General features: G+C 47.7%; 1 protein-coding gene across 8 annotated transcripts in view; it reads right to left on the reverse strand.

The window, feature by feature from the left end:
- Nucleotides 1-23,876, reverse strand: part of CUX1 (cut like homeobox 1) — a 363,660-nt gene that overhangs the window by 84,226 nt on the left and 255,558 nt on the right. For 6 of the 8 annotated variants that reach the window (XM_041747110.1, XM_041747109.1, XM_041747105.1 and 3 more), the window contains exons 9-11: nt 23,693-23,741; nt 9,044-9,148; nt 2,405-2,593 (exon numbers count right to left, since the gene is read on the reverse strand). In XM_041747110.1, the coding sequence (XP_041603044.1) occupies nt 2,405-2,593; nt 9,044-9,148; nt 23,693-23,741 (343 nt within the window). The remainder of the gene's footprint in view (nt 1-2,404; nt 2,594-9,043; nt 9,149-23,692; nt 23,742-23,876) is intronic. The other 2 variants (XM_041747111.1, XM_041747106.1) reach the window with 1 other exon arrangement.

Consider the following 23,876-nt stretch of genomic DNA (forward strand, 5'->3'; position numbering starts at 1 on the left):
AAGGCCATTGTCAACATTCAGGGCAAAACTACCCCCAGTGCCAAGAAGGGGAGCTGGACTGGAAGCCACAGCATCCTCAGATGCGATCCCAATTCAAGCCTTGCACGGTGCATCCCAGAGCCCCCAGGGCTGAACAATATGGTCCAAGAAGGAAAAGATTGGGAGGCTGGGGTAGGAGACGGAGGAGCAGGAAAGGTGTCGCTCCTGGCTGCTTCTGAGCAGCCACCATTGCTGGGTCAAAGACCCCACCCCCCACCGCAAAAGCAGCAGGTTGCCAATTTGACGGGTCTCATTCATAACGTATTTTCCTAATAATTGTATTGCTGTTTAGATTTGAGACTATAAATTATACACGTTAGAAAAAAGAAAGCTCAGGGAAGGTATCTCATTCAATTAACCTTACTCCTTTGGGTGAGGGAGGTAGATGTGCTTGTCTAGGGAGGCTAATGCCTTTTGTGCACGGGTTTGGTGTTGGGGAGATCTTCGTTCCTGGTGACAAGGGGTTAAGATAATTAGAATCAGAGAAGTCTTGTTACTAGAGGATGTTTTGATTATTAGATCAGATGAAGATAAGGGAGCGATAATTTTGGAAGAAGTATTGCCAAATTGTTTCATTAACTGCACCGTATTAAAGAATTCCCCCAAGATACGGATAAAGAACATTAATTTGTAAAACTGCGTTTCATTTTTTTGTGTGTGAAGGCAAACATTAAAACCTTAACTGATTTAGAAGAAATTGCTCCATAATAAAAAATGTAAGGTCTATAGCCTTCTTCTCCTAGTCAAATGCAGGATGTATCTGAGTCATATCCCTTAACTGTAACAAAGCAGAGAAAGGCAAATTAGCTAATAATAATGTCATTGCTGGGGTCAGGAATGGCTGTAACATGAGAAAATTAGATTTAATCTAGAAATAAAAAATGAGCACTGGCACTCACTGGGCAGGTTGATGGGAGAAGAAGAACCAGGGAAGAAATAAATGCCACGGTTGATGACAAATGTGACTGAGTCTCAACCCCTCTCCCCAAAGTCAGCAGGACTGGCTCCACAGAGGGGCCCAGTTTTTCAGTGGATGAAATGCACCCTGAAGAGGCCAGGAAAAGCCAGGGAAGGAAAATGAGGGTGCTCTGGGTCCAAGAGGTCAGGCCGGCAAGCTGCCAACCTGTTGGAAAGTCAGCTTGAGGTTAGAGACGCGGTCACACGTTGGGAAGGGAAATATGGTTTGTTTGGTTTTTTTTAAAAATTGAAACGGACCTAACTACATTCTGGAATTACTTTATAGATGAGAAAGTTTTCCTGACATTTTGACAACTGATCCTAGATGTACTGTATTTAGTCCATGAAGACTGGGCTTGTCCATCATTCCCACACTGCAAACAGATGCTATTGGGCAGCATTGTGCAGGCTGGGAGGTGATGGTGGAGTGGGGAGCTAATGGGGTCCACACCTTCTCTAGCCCTGTCACTAATCAGCAAATAAGATACTTCTGAGGAGGCCCTTTTGGCCCTGACACGCCACAAATTGAGGGTACGAGGATTTTTTTCATAGCATGCTAACTGTAACTGGTTGGAAATATCCTAAATCAATTATTTTTAAAAATACACCGAGAAGCTGGTGGAGCTGGAAGAAAGGCACGTCTGTGTAGATAGCCTGTGACCCTGACAATCACTCCAGCCCCACACAGGTAGGTGCACAAATGTCCGTCTTTGAGATGCCAGGTGTGGAAGCAGCACCGTAGATGGGCCCAGAGGATGAGGCCTTCTACCAAGTGCTGCCTGCAAAGGCGGTGCTGTCCAGGCAAGGGCTGGGAGATGGGTTCAGTCATTCTCCCTGCCTTGGGCTCCAAGACTCTGCTTCCTGCTCCCTTACGGAGGTTGAAGGATGCCCTACTTACACCAATTCCAGATAAGACGGTCTCTAGAAAGCTCTGACAGGATGGATGCATCCGCGCTTCTGAGAGATGCATGCAGGGGTACCTCACACCTTCTTAGGCTCTCACTGTTCTTACCGGAGAGAACAACTCTTGCTGGTGGTTGGAGCTCAGAATGAGAAAAATCTGAGCCGTCACTTTTGTTTTTAACACAAGAATGGATTCTAACCATTACCTGTGCAGGCCACAAATGTGAAATATGCTTGTGTAACAGCCAAGGTGGGGCCATAAGGTGGTTTCTGAGCTAAGGCGTCTTGCCGCAGTCACTACACCCAGCGTGGTGTTCCAGACACTGAGGACAGAAGTGACCCACGGAAGGGCTCAGGGTATCGGTGGGGAGCTAGAATCACTATGCTGGACGGCCAGCCCCAGGCTCCCTCCAGGGCCGTGCGTGGAGCAAGGCCAAGACCGCAGGTGTGCATAGACGCACCCATAAAGTCCTCCTTTGGCCCATGGCCCCCATGGCGCCCTTACCTTGAGCGTGCTGTTCTTGGCACTCAGCTGCTGCTCGAGCTGGGAGATCTGGCTGGCTGAGTTCTCACGCAGCTTCGTGAGGCTGGCCTGGAGTCGCTGCACATCCTCCACCAGTTGGGCGATCTCCCGCTCTTTGGCGGCCAACTCAACTTCCAGGCTGGAGCGGGTCAGCACCTCTATCGCCTGCTCCTGCGGAGAAGAAAGGAAATGACAAAACCGCCCCGACTCTGAGCAGGGCTGGGGCTTATCAGTGCTGCAAACAGAGGCAAGAACACGCAGGTGGAGGGCAGTGGATGGTGAGCTCACAGTGAGACGTTATCTCCTGCCTTCACGTGGATGGACCTGCCAACACCCTCCCTGCACCACCTTCCTGTCTATGTGGCAAACACATCTAGATTTGGCCAATGGACAAGTATTTATTGGGTACACACCAGGAACCAGGGACACACTGTGCGCACAAGGAGAGCAGTCCCCATTGTCCCGGGGCATCCTGGCAGTAGGCAGAGCCGGGTGGTGGAGATGCCATCGGTGGTACAGGGTGAGTGGGGCCCCAGTTGTGCCATCAAGACACCTGAGCGGGGGCAGGGCATGGGGTCAGACTGGGGCAAGGCAGATGCTCAGGAGAAGTCCCACTGAGATGGTGACGCCTGAGCAACCCCCAAGAAGGTGACAGAAGGGGTCTTGCTGAGCACTGGGGTGCTGATCAGGCCGGCTCTGAGGAGATCCCCTGGGAAGCTCTGAAGAATTAGGATTTTCCACCCCAAGATGAAATTTGATGTCCCTTTGGCTCGATACTGTGTTATCTAGAGGCTGGCAAGGTGTTTGAGAAACTGGGTCTGAGCCAGCATTTTAAAAAAGAACTAGAAGATGTGGAAGATGCATTTGAGGTTTCTTTGCTTGGGGACACTTAGGATAATTGATGTTTTAAAAAATGTACTACCCCTCCCTCACCCAGTTTCCTCATTTTGGAAAATAGGAAAATGGGAAAAATCTATTTAAAAAAAAAAAAGAAGAAAAAATAAATTCTGCTTTCCAGGGACTAAAGCTATACTTCTTTTCAAGTTTTAAAAGTAACTCTGGCTCCTGAGTGACTCCGGGTGCTTTTCTGGTGGGTGGCTGCACTTCTCCTGGGTATGGCCAGGAGATGGAAGGACAGAACACACTGGTCTCTGTGACGGCAGAGACCCGGGGGTGGCTCAGACCTCAGTGTGGGATGTCATCATCCTTGCTGCACACCCCCCAACTCCACCCCGGGAGCACCCTGTTTCATGTCTGGATCTGGCCCATACTGGGCCAGAAAGCACTGGCAGCCGCAGCCGGGGTTGGCAGGTACAGCCATGCCATGCCACGCACGATGTACCTGTCACAGGGTTCTCACACTAGGGGACAGCCAGTCATGAGGGAAATAGTTTTTCCACATTTCTCCACTGGGAAATTAAGGACTCGATCATTTAAGAATGGAAAGCTCTGAGTGCAAAGGAACGACCCCTTTCTGTTTCTGTGGTTTGTATTGCACTGTAAAGTCAAGTCTTCATTCCCCTTGACTTTTGGCAGACATGTGCATGGATCCAGCGAGCATCTTCCCACCGGCATATTTAAAAGGCACATGCTGTCCAGATCAGTTCTGTTCACTGTGTGCTCCATGAACCAGTGCCAACTCACAAAATGTTGCTGGTACACAGTGAGACGGAGCACAGAAATGGAGAGTGAGCATTTAGACACTTTTCATAGCAATTCAACATTGCTGTGACACTTTTTCTTTTTATTAAAAAAAAAAAAAAAAAAAGATCGGCCTGTGACAGATTTGGAATTAACAACAAAAGCAAGCCCCTCCATGACCTCTGGAGGGTTTGAGAAGTCCCGCCCTCGACAACACTGGCTGGGACAAAGGTAAGGAGTTCTCCTGGCAGGGCTAGGGGTCAGTCCTAAGACACCAGCGAGAGGGGCACATGGAAGTGAGCTGTGAGAAGGAGAGAAGTGGGTGGAAGGGCTGGTGGGCCTTGTCAGGAGGAGGATGGGCCCCATTTCAGGGTGGGAGCAGCATGGGAAGGCACAGAGGTTGGAAGAACAGGGACAGGGCATGAGGGGGAGTCATCGACTCTGAGGCCAGCTTGAAAAGGAGTGAGCCTATTGCCACCTACACTGCTAAGTATGGTGTTCAGAGGCACCTGCATGTGTGGTGGAGAGCCTGGGGAGGCAGGGAAGGGACACGATGAAAGGGATATCCAGGGAGGTTGGTCTCATCAGGGGTAGAGATTGAGCCTCGTCATCTTGTTTTAACTTATTTATCAAATTTCCAGCCTAAGGGAAGCCAGCCATAATAAGGGTTTCAAGTGTTCTTTGAGAGTCTGTAAAACAAGCCAAATGGGGATCTGGGGCTTTAAATGGGCCAGCACACATTGAGTATGCCGGCGTTAAGTGTTTCAAATGGTCTGTGCAGTGCTGATCCTGGACTCAGGATGGGGACCTGGGGGCAGGCAGTCCCAGAGGGTCATCTATTCAACTCTAGGGCCTCAATGGGCTGTGCGACCTTGGGCACATCAACAGACTCTCAGGCACCCAGGCCAGATTCCTCATTCATAACACAGCAAAAGTCATTTGCGTCTTACATAAGCTCAAAGAGATGAGATCATCCACTCCAAAGCAGTAAGACCTTGGAAATAGGACAGAAAAGGTCATTCTACTCGCTTCCTGGCCATCTCATCACAAAGACACACAGGAAATTAAGGAAGAACCAGACAAAGGCCCAGGAGATGATAAAGGGGCCAGGGGTGGAGCAGGGCAGTGGGGTGGGGTGGTATGGGCCTGGGTCTCAGTGCTCTCTGAAAGTTGTATAATGTAGTAGATGAGGTGCTGAGTGGAGGGGCATTCTGCACAACTGCACAGAGGTCAGTGTCAGGCACTTCAGATGCTCTTAAGATCACTGGCAGGAAGTGAAGTGTACACGAGTCAAAGAGGGACAGGACTGCTGGCTCCTGAGTGTCGCTCTGGGCCTCAATTCAGCTGTACCCGAATCACTTGGGGGGATTTAGAAGATATATGGGTTCTGGGACCTCCCCTGGCAACTGAGCTTCAGAGGGCCTGGAGTAGGGCTCAGGGACTCCCTGGGGCATCTGATAGGACTCAGCATTTGGACTCTGGCTTGGACAAGCTTCCGAAGGAACAGAAACGGGCTTCCGCAAGTCTGATCAAAGGCCCTGGTGGGTACCAGGACCGGAGTCTGTCCCACAGGGATACTCCCAGGCTCCAGGTTTCCAAGACCTATGTGGCAGGGGGGGTGGGTGGGGTGGTCCTATGCTCTTCACGGGTGCCAGGTCTTGGGTAGGTGGGTGGGGGGCTCTGATGGTTCAAGAGCCAGGAAAGGATGTGTGAAAATGCTCTGTAGAGTCTGAAAACACGGTAAAAAGAAAAGGAAGGCCTTAAGATGATGCTAGTCCAAAAGGGAAAATAAGTGTAAAAGCAGAAGTTACTGATGGAAGACATCACTGAATTTTGTCCCTTTGAACCCTGTTCACCTCCCCTCCCTCCCAAGCCGTGTGCACCTGAGTCCTCTGATGAGACCAGCATGCCCAGGTTGAAATAAGCTATGTAATGATCTCTTTTATCCTGCAGCCATTTCCATATCAAATATGGATGAGTTGCAAGAGCTCACTCAAGACAGGGTGAAAAACCTAACTGCGAAGTGATGGTGTGCCTAGGACCCCAGACTCAGACAGATGCCTGGTTCTGGACCACTGCCTTATTCTATTAACCCCAGGGGGGAAAGAGAAGGGCACGGGGACCTCGGTTTTAGTTCTTTTACTGACCCCTGTGTTTCTGTCAATACCAAGTAGCCAGAGTAGGCTGATTCCATCTGGTGGCTTCACCTGGAAGGCCACCTCATCAATGGAGAGGTGTGTTTCCCAATATTACAGTTTGTTTAGGCTCAAGGGGTGGCCTGGTGTGATGCACCAGAGCCCTGAACTAATGTTTGCCTATAAATACTCCACAAAGGACCTGCATACGTCCTGTCTCATTCTATGCACACGAAGGAGAGTAGCTCGCTGTAGGGGAGGGAATGCGTTACGGAGAAGGACAACTTAGGATCAAACTCCAGTTTGATCTTATTTGAGCTATGTGACCTTGGGTAAATTACTGAGCTTCTCTGAGCCTGTTTTCTTACTTATGAGGATAATAAAACCTACCTCTAATGACTGTGGTGTCTCAAGGCATCAACGAGACAACCATTTAAGCCCCAGTGAGGCCCCTACCGCAGAGCAAGAGCCTGCTGAGAGGCAGCTCACCTTCCTCGATTGGCAATTCTGTGAAGACACCCAGTGGATCGGTCTTGGCTTCTGCTGGATCTATAGACTCCACTGTTTCTCTGCCGAGTCCTGCCAGCCAAGCCCAACAGACATTTCCCCGCTGGCCTGGTTCCTATGTTTGCTCCCCAACTGGCTGGAACTGGAGCTGGAGCTACTGGGAACGCACACCCAGGGGGGATCCCTGGCAGGGCCGCTCTTGGAAGGCTGAACCAGAGCCACGTAAACACTGCACTTAGCCCATGATGAAGTGTTTAAGCGCCTAGAGGACCCACAACTTACTCTACCTACAAAAACATTCATTTCCTTCTAAAATGTTTTGGTTGCTACAGTCTTGGATGGTGCCAGAAATCCTTTCAATCAAAAACATTTAGCTCGGGAGCACTATGTAGACACATCAGGGTGGACGGCTTTCTCTAGAGAATCCAATGCAACCAGAGAGGCCAGGAGGAGCCATACTGACTCCTTCCTCGAAGGCTTCCTCCCTTCTCAGCCACAGTGCTGGGTTCTGTGCAGGTCCACTTGGATGAAGGGACAGCAACAGAGCCAAGGGGACATTTCAGGGAAAATGAAGACCAGAGTCCATGAAGTTGTGATGGCTCCATAAATGGAAAATTTTTCTCTGTACCCTGAAACACTTAAATCATGTTTTATTTAATGTTAATTAATTAATTTTAAAATTTAATGTTAATATAAGGAAAGAAAATGAGAATCCATCCTTAAAAAGGGGTCCTCATATTAAAACTCTGATTCAGATTCACTCCTAGGGAATAATTTTTAAAAAGTCCCAGTTGAGTCCTGGCTTGGCCACTGGGGCCAAGCGTTCTGGTGCCACAGGTTTATATTCTGCAACTTTCGCTTCATCATTTAGGTAAAGAAAGGAAATGCCTGCCTCATGGGTTAGGTGGAAGAGTGGCTGTCCAACTGTCGAGTAAGTGCCCTCCTTCTCTGGAAGGGCCTGTCCCTGTCCCTCCCTGCTCTTTCTCTGTCCACTATGGGTCCTGATGCACAGCAGGTGCTCTGTAACCCTCTGCTAAAGAAAAGGACACCTACAAGCACAATTCACCCACTATAGGCCATGGGAACTTGGCAGGCCCTGGGGGCCACTCGTCCCTAATCTGCACATAGGAAACTGAGGCTGCCCAAGTTTGGCTATCTGTGGCCTGTGAGCATACAGGTGATGAGTTGAGCTTTAAACCCCGGGCTGGGCAGCCCGGGTGGCTCAGTGGTCTAGTGCCACCTTCAGTCCAGGGCGTGATCCTAGAGACCCAGGATTGAGTCTCACGTCGAGCTCCCTGCATGGAGCCTGCTTCTCCCTTTGTCTGTGTCTCTGCCTCTCTCTCTCTCTCTGTGTCTCTCATGAATAAATAAATAAAATCTTTAAAAAAGAAAGTTTTTTTTTTATTTTTTAATAAATAAATCCAGGGCTCCCGGATCAGAGATGGTGAGGCCAACTGCAGTAGGTAAGCGCTGAGGTTGACTGACATGGATTATGGGTCAGGCCTTGCTCTATGTGGTTTACTTGTAAGAATTTCCAGAACCCTTACAACACACATGGTGAAACCCAGGCTCAGGGAAGTCAAGCTACTTGGCCCACATCATGCAGTGCTAGGGTATGACTCCAGGAGTGTGACTCTAATATCCAGGTTTAACTTGGCACCACCCCATATCACTGCAAGGTGCTCTAGGTGGGAGCCTAGAATCTGCTAAGTCAAAGCTACCTCCATTGAGCTGGGAGAGTTCTATCTAAGAGAGATTTTTATTCATCTCAGAGAAATCAAGAGGCACAGAAAGGACTAGAATATGTGCCTTGATCCTTCCAAATGCTGCTATTTCTAGAGAGTCTGCTATTACGCAGACTTGGAGCAGGTTGTCCCTTTATTACCTCTTTGGCCTCCCCTGCTCATTGCCAACCATTTGTATTCTCACTCTGGAAGGACCCATCGAGGTGGAGACCAAACCTACGATTTTCCAGTGTGATTTTGGCAATGCTCTTGGCTTTACAAATGCCCTCTGCCCCCGCAACTCCTGACTCCCCACCGCCAGCCCTCTCCCCACAGGCCTAGCTGGGAAGGCCCTCTCTTTGAGGAGCCTTGGCCTCCACATTAGGGGTGGGGGTGCGATACGCCGACCACTTAGCATTTATGTGCAATCGACAAAGCTCTTCCTCTGACTCTTACAAGTTCCATCCCGGGGTTGTCCAAAGTATTCCCGACTGACACAAGAGTGCTGGTTAAAGTCTCTTCCCAACAAGGACCGTTAAGAAGCAAAAGCAAGCAGCTGTCACCCAAAGGGGCAGAGGCATGGCAGACAGTCCCCACAGGGCTGGGCTACCCACCACGTCCGGCGCCTTCTGGATCTGCGAGGCCAGCTGGAGAGAGTGGTTGGCCGACGAGAGCTGCTCTCTCAAAGTCTCCGCCTCTCTCTGAGCCACCTCTGCCCTCTGAAGGAAATGAAAAGTGTGAGAAGAGAAAGTGCATTCAGTTTAACAACTGACAATTATTACAAGAACATTCATCAATTCATGCCTGACTGACTATAATTGATTTTCCTAAACACTCAACCTAATAAATGCTAGAAAAAAACACAGAATGTGATGGATTTTTATTTTAAACAGTACAAGGAAGAAATAATTGAGCGATTATGACAGTAATTTAACGCTAGGAGCAAGGAATCCCCTGCTGATACTAATGCTCCGGCCCACTGAATTTCCCAGACTGAATAAATACAAGTGGAAATAGAGTCTTTTGATTCAATTTCTTTCTATTCTCATAGACCAAGAAGATTTTATTGCAGGATTACTCCTGGGAGTAATTCTCACGGGTAAACAGTGAATTAAAGACACTTTGGCCATTCTCTTCCTAAAGACGCACACAATGTTGTGGTTGTTTTCCTGTAGTGAGTATTTCCATAAATGTACAGGGTGTAAATGCCACCTCTTTTGTGAGGGCCAGGCTTATTGCAACATATTTAACCCTTCACCTGACAAAATCTTCTGACTCCGACGCTGGCACTTCCAGCCTGCCAGGCTGATGGCGGGGGGCTGGGGGCATTGGGGGGGGTGGGACATGGGGTGGGGGGTGCATGCAGAGGTGGGAGGTTGGCCTGACTTTACTAGGGGTGAGGGGAGATTGGAGCCAACGGCAGGAAGGGGGCCCAAGGAGAAAAGGGAGGTACACTGCCACTATTTGCATGTCATTCTCGGACTGAGAAAACCAATGCTACTGGATGGCACAGCAGGATTTCCCACTGGACGGTGAGATGGGGGACATGTCTGTGCCCGCCGCCTGAGAAGGCACTGAGGTGCAGCGGGCAGAGGAGCCAGGGCAGGTGACCTCCACCCATTAAGTTTCTTTCTTCTCTACCAGGATGGGGACAGAGTCACCTGGTCACCTTCTCAGGGACCTTACCGGGTTCAGCATCTGCAGGGATACACTGCATAGAGGACTCATTCACAAGCGTTTTATGAACGGGCTTGTCCTGATTTTACAATTATGATGGAAGAAAAACTCTCAGAGGGGTGGGGAAGGGTAGCACTGGGTGTGCAGACTGCAAAATCATGTGTCATCTCTTTCCACTGGACTCCCACTGCATGGAGAAAAGATGAACGAGGAGAGCCTGGCTGGGCAAGCTATGTCGTGCATTTTTTCATTTGGTGGCGCGATGGCATGTGTTGACTAATTGCTAAGAAAGGACTGAAGAAGAGAGACAGGAAGTGAGCCTACCCAGGACTCACTGATCAATCTAGCTGGTGAGGGACGGGTTTGGCAGCCTTCAGCGATTCTGACACAGTACTGTTTTGCCAATCTTCCCTGCACGCTGACATATTAGAATATATATATATATAGATAGATAGATAGATAGATAGATATATAATACATATATAAAAATGTTATTTATTCATTTGAGAGAGAGACAGAGTGTGAGGATGAGCAGGGCAAAGGGAGAGGGAGAAGCAGGCTCTGTTGAGAAGAAAGCCTGAAGCAGGGCTCGATCCCAGGATCCTGGGATCGTGACCTGAGCTGAAGGCAGACGTTCAATCGCTGAGCCACCCAGGCGCTCCTAAGGATGTTTCTAACAGCAACTGCTTCTTCCAGGGTGGTGTTTGTGGCTGCCTGCCGGGCTTTACCAGGGGCGCTTGGAACCTCACTCCATTTGATTCACAAGGCACCTTGCCATGCCTACCTGTGCTCACGAAGCCGCCTCCCACCCTCTGCTCCAAGCAGAATCCAGAACGGGAAAGGCGGTGATGTTACCGGCATGGTGACAGTGGCTAGGGTGATTCCTGGTTCCTGCTAAGTGCAGGAAATCTCCTCTTCAGTGGCAGGGTTCTAGATGTGCCACTCCAAGTTTCTCTGATAATCATGTCATTATTACTGAAAAGTTTACTCTTCTCTTTCTAGTCGGCTAATCCCTTGGGCATAGAATCTCCAGGACTCTGCCAGGAATGAAGTGTATTTGACATATTTCTAGTCTCTTGGACTAGGAAAAATATTAGCCCAGTGGAGAAGCTGTTTTAGTAGCAGCCAATGAGGTCATCCAGCCACCCTGCCCTGCCTGGTAATGCTGGCTCTGAGGTGTTCCAGAAACACCCGAATGCGGGCAGGCCCAGGCAATGGGTTCATGGCAAGGCTCTCATGCGGGCATTTAGCTGTGTGGAGCACAGTGCTGTCTTACTAGTGGCGGGTGGCTCATGGAACAAGGGATCTAGCTGTTGAGAGCTTTCTCTTCAGCTTGCACAACTTCTCCAGAGTGTCTGCACTCTGTTCAGTTTCCAAGTTCACATTCAGAGTTGCTCTGTGGCCTATCCACGGTGGTCACAGCCTTTTACCACATTTGGCTTGACTTGGTTACTACGGTGCAGCTTTTTGAACGTTTAGCATTTATATTATTTGTTTAGGATTTGTGCCCTGGGTACATCAAAAACAAAATGAGTTGAGGTGGTTTGTGCAGCTAAACAGGCACAGAGCAGATCAAAAATAAAAGCAGGCCTAAGAGCAGCTGAAGGAGGGAGTGGGAACAGCCGCCAGTATGCAGCTGGGGGGAATTAGTTCTTGCCGTTGTAAATTTAGTCTCATCGTTGACAGCTGAGGCAGAAAAAAAAAGGGGGTGGTGCCGTGCTGGGTCAGGACCGCGCTGTCACTCGTGTGCAGGGTCTCCCGTCTTTCTGGGGCCCGCAATCCTGCCCAATAAAGGGGTGTTTCGAAGAACAGGAATCAGTGATGGCAGGCAGAAGGCTCTGGTGTTTTCTGACCTGGAACCCCAGACCCAGAGACCCGAAACGGCCACCTCCTTGTTTCCGGGGGTCGGGCTCTCCTACACCTCCCTGCCCTGCTGAGACCAAGCCCAGGGCCCGAGGCCAGGCTTCTGCCTGGCAGCTGGCACAGCCCCAGGGTGGGGGATCCAGCAGCCACTCCTCACCAAGTCGGAGCTGCTCCCCTGAGACACCTCCTCTGCTGGCTGTTGCTTACTTTCTGTACTTTCCTGGGAAGTGAGAGTCGGTGCTAATAGCCTGGGGCAGTGAAGCAGGAGGACACGAGTGGGGACACTGGCTGTACTGGCAGCGGCCTGGTGACAAGCACACAGACACAGGTGCCTCGTGAGCCTGCGCAGGACAACTGAGGACCAAGGACGTAATAGGAGCCTAGGGCCTAACAGCGCACCCCACGCAGGGTGAGGAGTCCAATCACAAACCACTATTAGTATCTTTAAGGCCCCCGGTGGGCACTGCCTGAAGGTTTCATTACTTGTCTCATCTGAAAATGGAAGACTATTTAGGGAAAGATGACTAGGGACCGTAGCCGGCTTCAGCAGCCACCTGGGAAGCCAGAGGCAGGGAGCAGCACTTGATCAATTCTGTCAGTCAGGCTGCCAAACAGCATTGATGAGTCCTACGTGTGGCACACTGGCTTGCCCAAGTCACAGCTTCGTATCTCAGGAAGGGTGGCCTGACCTGTGGGTGCAGGGTGCCTCCCCGTCCTACAGGAAGGGCCAAGGGAACCCCCCCCCCAACTCCTCAAGGGCTCCTGAAAGGTCCCAGGAAGGGCAGGAAAGAAAGCTTTTCCCAAAACTCAGGCCCCGAAAGAAGATATATTAGAAGGCCAATATAGAATGCTGACAGCTATTTCCAGACCTGAAAGTCTGAAAATTTTGATGAATAAAATATGGAGGAGGCACGGTGGGGCAGGGCAGAGAGAGAGGAGGCAATGGTGAAAGCCTCAGGCAGCTGCAGCCAGCAGGGCGGGTGAAGGCCCAGGGGGGAGGCTAGTGAGGCCAGTCATGGCCTGGTTTGAGATGCAGGCCCCAGGCACACAGAGAGGTGGCTGTGGTTAGGCATTCTCTAGGGTGGCATGTTTTCGTTCCTCCCAGGACCAGGGTTGAGACATGATGGAGTCCAGGCTTTGCCCAATTTACCCATTTAAGGTATAGCCTTTGGAGTCCCTGGTTTTAAATGGTGGCGGTGCTAGTGGGTATCTGATCTGGTCTTCTGCCCAACTGGGCCCTGGTCTTTGTGTCTTGTCCCCTTCTGTACATGTGGCCACAAAAACCCTGGCCTGGGGCAACCAGAGGCAAGCAAGTCCCTCCAGTGACAAAGCAGCCACAAAGGCTGGCTGTGGGCAGAGCCTCCAGGTAAACCCATGGCTTCTCAGAGGTGGGACCTGGCTAGGAACATGAAGTCTGTTAGCAGGCAAGCCTTCTTTCTATTACTTTGCTAAGGCTACCGAAGCAAATTACTACAAATTTAGTGGGTTTGAAAAACACGTTTATTATCTTAGAGGTCTGGAAGTCAGGAGTCCACAATGGGTCTCACTGGGCTCAGATCACAGGGTGGGCAGGGCTGTGTTCCTTTGTGAGGCTCTGGGGGAGAATCTGGTTTCCAGCCATTTCCAGTTTCTGGGGGCCTCCTGCATTCCTTGGCACATGGCCCCTCTCCCATCTTCAAAGCCAGCACATGGCTCTGATGTGGACTCTTCGGCATCTCAGGATCCCATGATTATACTGGGTGCGCTCACACACTCCCAGGTCATCTCCCCATGTCAAGGTCAGCTGGTAACAGCCTTAACCCTTCCTTGCCAGGTACACTAACATATTTGTAAGTTGGGCTTGGGAAGCATATTTGGGGGCCATTTTTCTAGCTACCATACTCGAGGACAAATAACACCACATTTGGACAATTTCGAGAAGAAGGCAAGTTCTCCTTGGGGATGACCTCCCGGCCTGTTCCTCACAAGGCCCTGTACTCTGGAAGGAGAGATAAAGGAGAGGGGAGGCTAGCAAAGCCAACAAATGAGCCTTCCAAAGGGGTGGACTCCATTGCTCTGGAAAGTGCAGAGCCAACTCCTGGTCATTCTTCCAAAGCAGTGCCCCCACATGACTCCAGAAAACAGCCTAAACCCCAGAGGTGACCCTGCTTCAGAGATTCTGCAGGAGAGAGGTCAGGAAAGTCTACTCTGGGACAGAGATGAGACACTTATTACCATGTGGCCCAAGCTGGCCCTGTGCTGGTGACTGGAGTCCCTGTTTAGACTCATCTAACTCTAAGACTCCTGCGTTAAGGTGAATTAGGAATGGGTTAGAGTGACACAAGGTCACCTGCCAACCTCAAGAAAACTTCCATGTAATCAGGTACACTGTAAAACATCACACAACTCCCAAACCAGCAGCCTACCCCTTTTAGATATTAGTCTGGTTCCAAAAGACCAAAAGGCTCAGCTGAAACAGCCATAATAATCATCATGATAATTCCACCACCTACTGGCACCCTGCTTATTTTGTCTAAGAACTACAGTCTCAGAAACTTAATATCTATAAAAATGGCAGAATCTTATTAAAAACAACCTAGAATTACAATGGCCATTATGAGGAACATTCCAGTTAGAGAAGATCATTTAAGAAGTACACTTGAAAGCAAGGGCTCCCAAATCAAACAAACCAAATGGGGTACGTATTTAATTGGCAAGCAGAAGTCTCCAAAATGCTTCAAAATTCCCAGTTTCATTGCAAAAAGCTAATTAATCACTGAACACAGGTTTATCCATTTTGGGCTTCCTTTTACAGAGGAATCAAAGATATTTGGGTTTACTAGTAAGACACATTTTGTGCCACACTGAAAAATTTACTACCAGAAACCATGTTTCTAGAAATTATACAATGCATTTATACATTTGCCAAGCCACAGAATGCTGATGTAAAGGTTCACGAATAGAAATGAAAGGTTCTAAGGGTTAGAAATTCTAATATATGTAATTACACTACTAGAAATAATAAAGGAAACATCTCTGTATGCAAGGAAAGTAAGACGTGTGTTTTCAATCAAAGAAGGTATGAAGAACGGAGAGGCATTTGTGTTGAGGGAAAAGAAAACAATTTTGTCTTAATGAGAGGCTGCTTATTTCAGAATGCAAAAACGGAAAAACACAGGGCAAAATCTGAATGTGAAAAAGAAAGTTGTAGATTTGTGGACAAGAAATCTTTGAAAGAAATTTTCATGTGTGGTCAAGCTATCTAAGATTAGAATAAACGTGATAAAGTTAAATGGGTCTTAACATCAAAAGTGATTTGGTGCAAAATTAGAGTTTGGTTTTATTTTTTAATATATTTTATTTTTAAGTAATCTCTATGCCCAATGTGGGGCTCAGACTTACAAAGCTGAGAAAGAGTCACGTGCTCTAATGACTGAGCCAACCAGGTGCCCTGGTTTTCTCTTTTAAAAAGACAGTTTTCTTGAACTACTGGTTTGCTCTTGATAAGAGACAGTAGGCATTTTAGGTAACTTGCCTGGAAAATGAAGGTTTTGTGTCTTGTCAAAATAATTTCCTGGGTCTTTATCAGGTCTTTGATTCCTTAAGAAAGCTGTCTTCTCTACTAAAAGAGCTAAGGGTTTGCTTTGTTTTGTTAAACAACTATTTAACTTCCTGTATTTGCCTTCAAGGTCTTCAGTTGTCACTATGGTTAAATAGAGGAGTAATTATTGTGTCACAGAGACCTATGATCCTACCTGACCAAGTGTTCTAAAATCCTTTGATGTTTTCTGACAAACTTCTGTGAATCAAATGCTAAAGGAAGTCTTTTTGACTTTGAACTAATTTTGAGATTTTCAGGAGGGGTCCTGGGACATGTCAAAGGATTTGTTCTTTCACCTTATAAAAAAGGAGATATTAAACTAACTTGGCTTATTTGGTTTGTTAAATCACACAGGAAGAGTTGTTCAGTAGAATGCAATACTGAGCCTTCTTTATGTTGTATTTGTATAGGGATATAAGTGTTTCAGAAATTGTGTGAAATTCCTAGAAATCTGATTTGTCCTGGTATTATGTCATGATTCTAGTTATATGTTATTATCTTAAAATGTCATACATCACAGAAATGACTACAATACAATTCCTTATCAAATGAACTCTCAGCAGATCTGTAACAACAGACATTTTAAAGTCTTTGTCATTTACAGAGTTATATTATTTTACTCAGATGCTTTTTGCAAAACTTTTCCTTTAAAAGTGTGTTGTCTTCATGGGGATTCATGGAAAGGACTTTAACAAGTCCAAATTTTGGATAACCAAGATCATTAAACCAAACTGGGTAAGAATTTCCAGAACTTATGGGGTAAAAAACCCCCAAAACCTGGATTCAAGCAGAATGAGGATTAATCACAAGGAAATGAATGAGCGGAGGAGGATTATGATTTTTATGACTTATTTGATTGAAAGACTGATGTTTCATTTTTCCAGATTTAAGGAAACTTTTCTCAAACAGGAATTTGGCATTTTCTACCTTTTTAAACAAAAATGAAACATTTACTTTTTCTCTCAACCTGATCCTTCCAGAATTCAGAAACCTTATTCTTTTCACAGCAATATAGTTATTTAATAAGTTCAATGAGAATGTGTTCTCCTTGTAACAGGACACAACTGGAAATATTGGCTATATTACCACAGGCTTGACCTGCTTGTCATATTTGAGAGATGTGCATATACTCGGAAATGACTAGAAAGCTTTAAGGGACTAGGGTTGACTTTATGGGGCCAATAAGTAAAGCCCCTTCGGGACACCTGGGTGGGTCACCCATGATCCTGGAGTCCCAGGATCGAGTCCTACATCGGGCTCCTTGCATGGAGTCTGCTTCTCCCTCTGCCTATATCGCTGCCTCTCTCCCTGTGTCTCTCATGAATAAATAAAATCTTAAAAAAAAAACTCCTTAAAAAAATTAACCTGGTATTTTGCTTACAAGGTTCTAGCTTTAAAAGCACAGAGGAGCTTACATGGTCAGTCACGATTCTTGCTGCACTCACATAAATACTCAGGCCAAGTTGAATATAAAATTACTTTTACTGTGATTATCTGTAGTAAAAAAAAGATAGGGTGTGATTGCAGAGAGTAAAATTATGTTTGTGCCTTTGTAACTATCAGATGCTAATCCTGTTAACTGTTTTTGAGGTTTTGTGATTAAAACCTCTAAACTGGCCTGGATCCTGACTCTTCTAGTTTCCTCAACTATCTGGCCATAACTCTCAAAACTAACCCTTCTAAATTTCTCCTACCCTTCTGATTTGGATTCACTAGGAACAAAGACTGCCCTTTATAATCTCCTTGAAGGAAGGGATGAGACCAGGTCCTCCTCATTGCCTGGATGGCAGGCAGACTCCAGGGACCTGAAGCTTGGGTATATACATCTTACAGCCAAAAAGGCTCCACCTGACAGTTGATCTTGTTTGAATGCTGGAGACCCTTTGCATGGAATGACTAGGAAGAGAAGCAGTGAACACTGGTGTAGGCTGCTTCTCCCCAAGATGCTGGATGGAGGGATCCCTGGGTGGCTCAGTGGTTTAGTGCCTGCCTTCGGCCAAGGGCATGATCCTGGAGTCCCAGGATCGAGTCCCACATCGGGCTCCCTGCATTGGAGCCTGCTTCTCTATGTCTCTGCCTCTCTCTCTCTTTGTGTGTGTCTCTCATGAATAAAATCTTAAAAAAAAAAAAAAAAAGATGCTGGATGGAGACCTCAAACTTGAACTGAGCATAAGGCCCTTTCTTCCCTTTTGTTCTTTGACACACATTAGCCTGGAAAGATAACACCATCATCCATATCTCTTAAGGCCACTGCTAGGAGAGGGGGTAACCTTTGCCTTTCAGATTACTGGATATGTCATAAGAACTCCTATCTGTCCTCATGGACAGCATCACCTTAGTGAGAATGCTTTGTGCCCCGACAGGGTTGATCTTTGCCTCTGGTAGTTATCATTCTCCCTGGGCCTATGAATGCCTGGCTGGCTGGTGCCTAACTGGGCAATGCCAGTTAGGTTTCCACTGCTAAAGCCATAGCTGCTCAATAAAGATCCTTAAGACTCTCTGGCTAAGGTTGTTCTTGATAATAGGAGAGGCTCTATCTTTTGGCTGAACAAGGAAGGGTCTGTGCTGTGATCAACACCACCTGCTGCATCTGGATTAACACTTCTGGGGAAGTATGAACTCATTTCCATAAAACCACTGAGCAAGTCACCTGGCTTGGAAAGGTTACTCTTTCAACAGGGTCTTTCTTTGACTCATTTGATTTTGAATAATTTGGGTTTTGGGGACCATGGCTCCAAAGACCATTCCAGACACTGGGAATTATCCTGCTTCTTATAATCATAGCAACCTCCCTGGTGCACTGTATTCTCTCAAAAGCTTTTTTTTTTTTAAGATTTTATTTATTTATTCATGAACGACACAGAGAGAGAAAGAGAGAGAGGCAGAGACATAGGCAGAGGGAGAAGCAGCCTCCTAGTGGGGAGCCCGACGTGGGACTCAATCCCAGGACCCTGGGATCATGACCTGAGTCAAAGGCAGATGCTCAAACACTGAGCCACCCAGGTGCCCCATCTCTCAAAAGCTTTAAATGCATGTTCAAAGCCACTAATCATCAAGCAAACAATCTCCCCAAGACTAGAGTGTCAGAAAAGGAAAAGAATGACCCACTAAGAGACTGTGAGCCTGAAGTTGTGGCCCTGTGACCACCATGTGAATTCCACAAAAAAACATCATGACCTGGCAATATCACACAGAGGATCAGTAAAAGCTGTGAGGACTACAGAGTGGTGGCTGAGCATGGCACTAATGGCTTAAATTTTGGTCACATCTCTCAGGCTGATAGTCTGATCAAAAGGGAAGAATTGTTATTTTTAAGAACAACATGCTCCAAATGGTGTCACTTGTGCCAAGCCCCATGTCAGCAAACCCAGATCGAAGGAAGACCTAACCTCATTGCAGTGTCAGCCTCTTCTGGGAATGTGACTTTTAACCCAACCACCTGGAATTTCCCAGTCTGTGCTAGTAAGGTCCAACAGACCCCTCCTGCCTCCCGTAGGAAGGAACCTAAAACAATTCGCTCTTTATCCTTCCCTTTTCTGCCTTCCATTCTGCATGGCTCCTCAGAGCTCCTGTCTGCTAGGTGGGATGCTGCCCAATTCATGAATCGTTGAATAAAGCCGGTAAGATCTTCAAAATTTACTCAGTGGATTTGTTTTTTCGGCAGTGTTCTCTCCAACGTGTGAATTACTACCCTCATTCAAAGATAGATGGGAAACACACTGGGAGCTGGGAGGTTCGTTCAAGACCCATGGCAGGGAAATGGGAGGTGTGGGACTCAAACCCAGTTGTTCCCCGAGAGAACCCAGAAACCTGGGTTGGAAAAAGTGCCATGCCTTGCTAGGAGTTCTTGCAGCTCTTTGCATTTTTCTCTACCCTTGGTTCTGCTCCTCGGTGAGATTAAGCTGCACTTCTAGCTGAAGTTCCTCCCGTTAGGGCAGTCTCCTCTGTAAGAATCAGGCAGGTAGCAGGAGGAGGACCACTCAGTGAAAGGACTTCTTCCTGCCCCTGGCTGGGACTTGGAAAGGCATGTAGGTGAAGGTACAGCCGGCAAAGTGACAGGATGGTTGAAGCCCCAGATGGCTTTATACAGTCAAAAAGGCACAAAGTTGTGGCTTCTTATCTTCAAAGTTCTGAACCATCACAGCCACCAATTAAGGTGGTGAGTATTAAAGCAAGTGCCTTGAAGTTTAACAAACAGGTGTAAATGAGACCCGGAGCTGTCAGTGGCTGACTGCTCTTCCACTTTTCCACAATAGAAATACAGTGCTTCGGCAATAAAACAGCTTCAGGTCTCAGTAGAACATTTTGACTATAAACCTAGTGCAAAAATAATGTGATATACCAATGAACTAGTAAATTGCTCCTCCTGGGGATTTCCCTTGATGGGAAAGGCAGCTGAACTAGCTGTCTGGCTGCGCCTGCACGGGTGTATGGCTCCTTTGTCCCCTGACTCCTGCCCCGCTGCCTCTGCCTCCTCTCTACTTGGGACTGCCTCATTTCAGGCCCGAGTCATCTTTGCCCTAACGTATCACGACAGCTGCTCTGCTGGCTTCCTGTCTTTCCACTCCCATCCGTGTTCTGATGTTTCGCCAGGGCGATCCTTCTGGAACAGAAGTCCAATATCTTACTTCTGCCCATGATTCCCCACTGTTCTCAGAGAGGTTCCATGCAGAGGCCTGTGTTCAAAGCCCTCCTCCGAACCCAGATCTAATCCCCTCCTGGGGGCCCACTCTCTCCCATCCTGTACCTCCTTGTTTCAGCTTTATGGAATGGCCCAGAATCCCCAGAGCTCACTACGCCCTTCTGTGCCTGCCTGCAACACTGTCTTCCTCATGGCCACCCAGGGCATTTTTCTCCATGTCAACCCTTGGAGTCATGTGTGATCCCTCCTTCTGCTCCCTCTGTCTGATCCCCCCACCTCACACCCTCAGTGAGGGCTGGCCAGCATCTGCCTTCACAGCTCTGGTGGCACCCAGCTCTTAGCACCTCTGGAGAGCCAGGGCTGGGCTGAGAGAGGGCTTCTCTAATCAGGAGTAAGGTCCCTCTTACCAGCTTCTGAGTGTGGCCATGGCCATGAGAAAGCCTGACCCCTTCCCCAGGCCAGTCCTGGAGAGCTACGGGACAGAATCCATCATGTCCCCATCCTACACCTTCCCCTTTATAACCCTGTCACATCCCAAGTTCCTGAAATTATTGCTCTGGTGCTTGGTGTCAAAGCCCTCTATCTTCTTTCCATGTTCCCCAGGGATCAGGAATGTCCCATAACTTCCTGATTCCTTTTGTGTTAGGGTTCCTTTGTGGTCCTGGCCACGGGGTGGAGCCTGAATGCATCCCAGGTACCAACTGTCCTCATAGTGTGGTTTCCAAGATATATTATAATTCCCCAGGCATGGACCGATGGCTGCAGATTAGTGCAGAACACTATCTCCTTCAATCCAGAAACTATTTCTATTAATGTAGCCTGAGGTTGCATTAATTTCTCTGGGTAGCCACATCAGGCTCTAACTCACCCTGAGTTGCTAGTTAGAACTCCCCTACACTTCTCCCATACCCACAACGCTGGTATTTCCCTAGTGCAAGACTTTATACAATTCTCCCACCAAATCCACGCTTCTTTGGCAACTATAGAACTAACATTTATCTAAGTACCTACTTCTTACTTGGGTGTTTTAACCTCTACCCTCAAAACAATCGTGCAAAGGAAGTATCGGTTATCACTCCCTCCCTCTCTTTCCACCTTAAAAAAAAAATTAAACATTTTAATTATGGTAAAAGACATATAAAATATACCATCTTAACCAAATTTTAAGTGTATGCTTTGGCAGTGTTAGCTATATCCATGCTGTCATGCAAACGATCTCTGGAACTTTTTCACCTTGCAAAACTGAAGACTCTGTACCCATGAAACAAGTCCCCAGTTCCCCCTGCCGCAGCCCCTGGCACCCAGGATTTTACCTTCTGTTTCAATGACTAACTCCACTCTCCCTTCGCATGTTTGCAGAGTTTCTCTTTTTTCTTTTCTTTTTTAAAGAAATGTAAGCAGTTAAGAGACTTGTCCAAGGCCACACCAACTAGCAAATACCAAATTGAGACCTGGACCCAGTGTCATTTTGGAGGTTGCCCCTTTCTCTGCAATCCTGCCTGGTGTCTCCCAGGACCGAGATTCCCCTGCAAGCAGCCTCCAGCAGTTTGAAAAATATACGGACTCCACCAAACTTCTTCAGTACCTGTGGACTGCCTTAGAGGTAGTAGGAGACAGTGCACTCCATAATCCTAGACCGAGGCTATCTGTTATAACAAACCAGAAGTCTACCCCAAAGTGCCATCAAAAAGAGAGACATGCCCGATATTGGCCCAGGAACAAATCTGGGATGTGCAGATGGCAACTGTCTGAATAGAGAAAGTTAACTCTTTCCAGTAACTACTTCTGAGTTAAGGTCTCTGCAACGTGGAGCAGTGCTGAGTAAAAGCAAAGGGGCCAGAGTAAATATGTTTAGCAAATACAGGTAAATAAATACAGCTAGCTCGGTTCATGTCAAGTGCTCAGAATAGGGCCAGGCACAAAAGGAGTTACTCAAGGGTTGTGAGTGCCTCTTATAACTGTCAGGGTAACTACTACACAACGTTTCTATCCCAGGGGGCTCATTCCATGCATCTCTGCTATATGTCTTCTGTGGGCCAGGCCCAGGATGCTCAGTGAAGAGTCTGTGTGCAACACTGAACCCACAAACCTTCTTTAAAGAATGAAGAAATCCATATATCCCATGATCATTCCCATGCATAAACTAGCTTTCATATTCCAAATGGACTTCAGGATGTTTTCATTGGCCAAAAAGGTGACAAGGATGCGCTTTCCTGAGCCTCTGCCCTGGTGTGCAAGCAACACCAGCCACCAAGAGGCAGGTAGCTCGTGGAACTCTCACACAAGGTGGAAGCAGGGACCACAGATCTGGAAGGATTTTCATCCCACAGAGGCTGGGGGGTTGGTGGGGGGCTGTGCTCACCCAGACTACCTGAGGCAAACTGCTAAGCTTTCTAATGCCTGTGGCGACTCAGCTATAAACTGAGTGGGGAGAGGCCACAGCATGGGGCTTTCTGGGGCTGAGAGATAGATCACAGCTTTGGGTGCTTCTCCCCATGAATAAAGAAAATAAATGGAGAGGCTCTTTCCAAAGCAGCAGCATCACTTGCTAAAGTGGAATGTCTTACAGTTCTATGGAGTCCTGGGCAAGTTACGGGTACCGTAGGGGGGGCCCATTTTTCTAGGCAGCTGAGTATTTATTTTAGGAGGGCCCATGCTCAGCGTGGAGCCCAGCGCAGGGCTTGAACTTACAGCCCTGAGACCCAGACATGAGCTGAGATCAAGAGCTGGATGCTTCACTAACTAAGCCACGCAGGCACCCCAGACAGCTGGGTAATTAAAGCCACCCTATACTGTGTAGTATTCTGTGCTGGACACAGTGCCAAGTACTTTCCCTGGGGCATCTGTGACACCTAAGTATCAGCCAGGAGGGAGCTATCAGTTGAGCAAATGGCTTCAAAGCATTTGAAGGCAGAAGACTTCCTCATGGTGTGACTCACTGGTACAAACTCTGGAGCATAACGATTACCTTGGGAGCAGAGTTGGGCATTTAAGACACAGATTAAGAAAAAAAAGAGGGTGGCCCGGGTGGCTCAGTGGTTTGGCACCGCCTTCAGCCCAGGGCATGATCCTGGAGACCTGGAATCGAGTCCCACATCGGGCTCCCTGCATGGAGCCTGCTTCTCCCTCTGCCTTTGTCTCTGCCCCTCTCTCTCTCTCTCTCTCTCTCTCTCTTTCTCTCCTGTGTATTCTCACAAATAAATAAATAAAATCTTAAAAAAAAAAAAAAAAGGAAACACAGTAGCCACTCTGCAGCAGAGGCTCACCATGGGAGTCTGGGACACTGGGACCACGCCCAAGGCTTTGCCAAGGAAATAATGGCTGGGACCTTCCACATACTTTTCATGACATTGGAAAAAGGGTTGATATTGACAGCTGTCCATAAGAAAACAAACAAACAAAAAAACCCGAGAATAACTGGCCTTCCAACTTAAGAAAAGCGTCTAGCAAGAAATGGCAATGCTGTTGGGATTTTAAGCCTGAAGCCACAAAAGGTCCTACCTGGTTTGCTCTTTCAAGGTCCGTCATGATCATTTCAATTTCGTCGGCCCTAGGAAGGTGAGAGAGAGAGAGAGAGAGAGAGAGAGAGAGAGACACGGCCGTTAGTTGGCAGTGGGTGGGCTTTGGGTGACCAGGGCTCCTAGCTTGGCACACTGACCAGCAGCTACACAGGCCAGGCAGAGTC

The sequence above is a fragment of the Vulpes lagopus genome, chromosome 3 (genome assembly GCF_018345385.1).
Source record: "Vulpes lagopus strain Blue_001 chromosome 3, ASM1834538v1, whole genome shotgun sequence".
Classification (NCBI taxonomy): Eukaryota; Metazoa; Chordata; class Mammalia; order Carnivora; family Canidae; genus Vulpes; species Vulpes lagopus.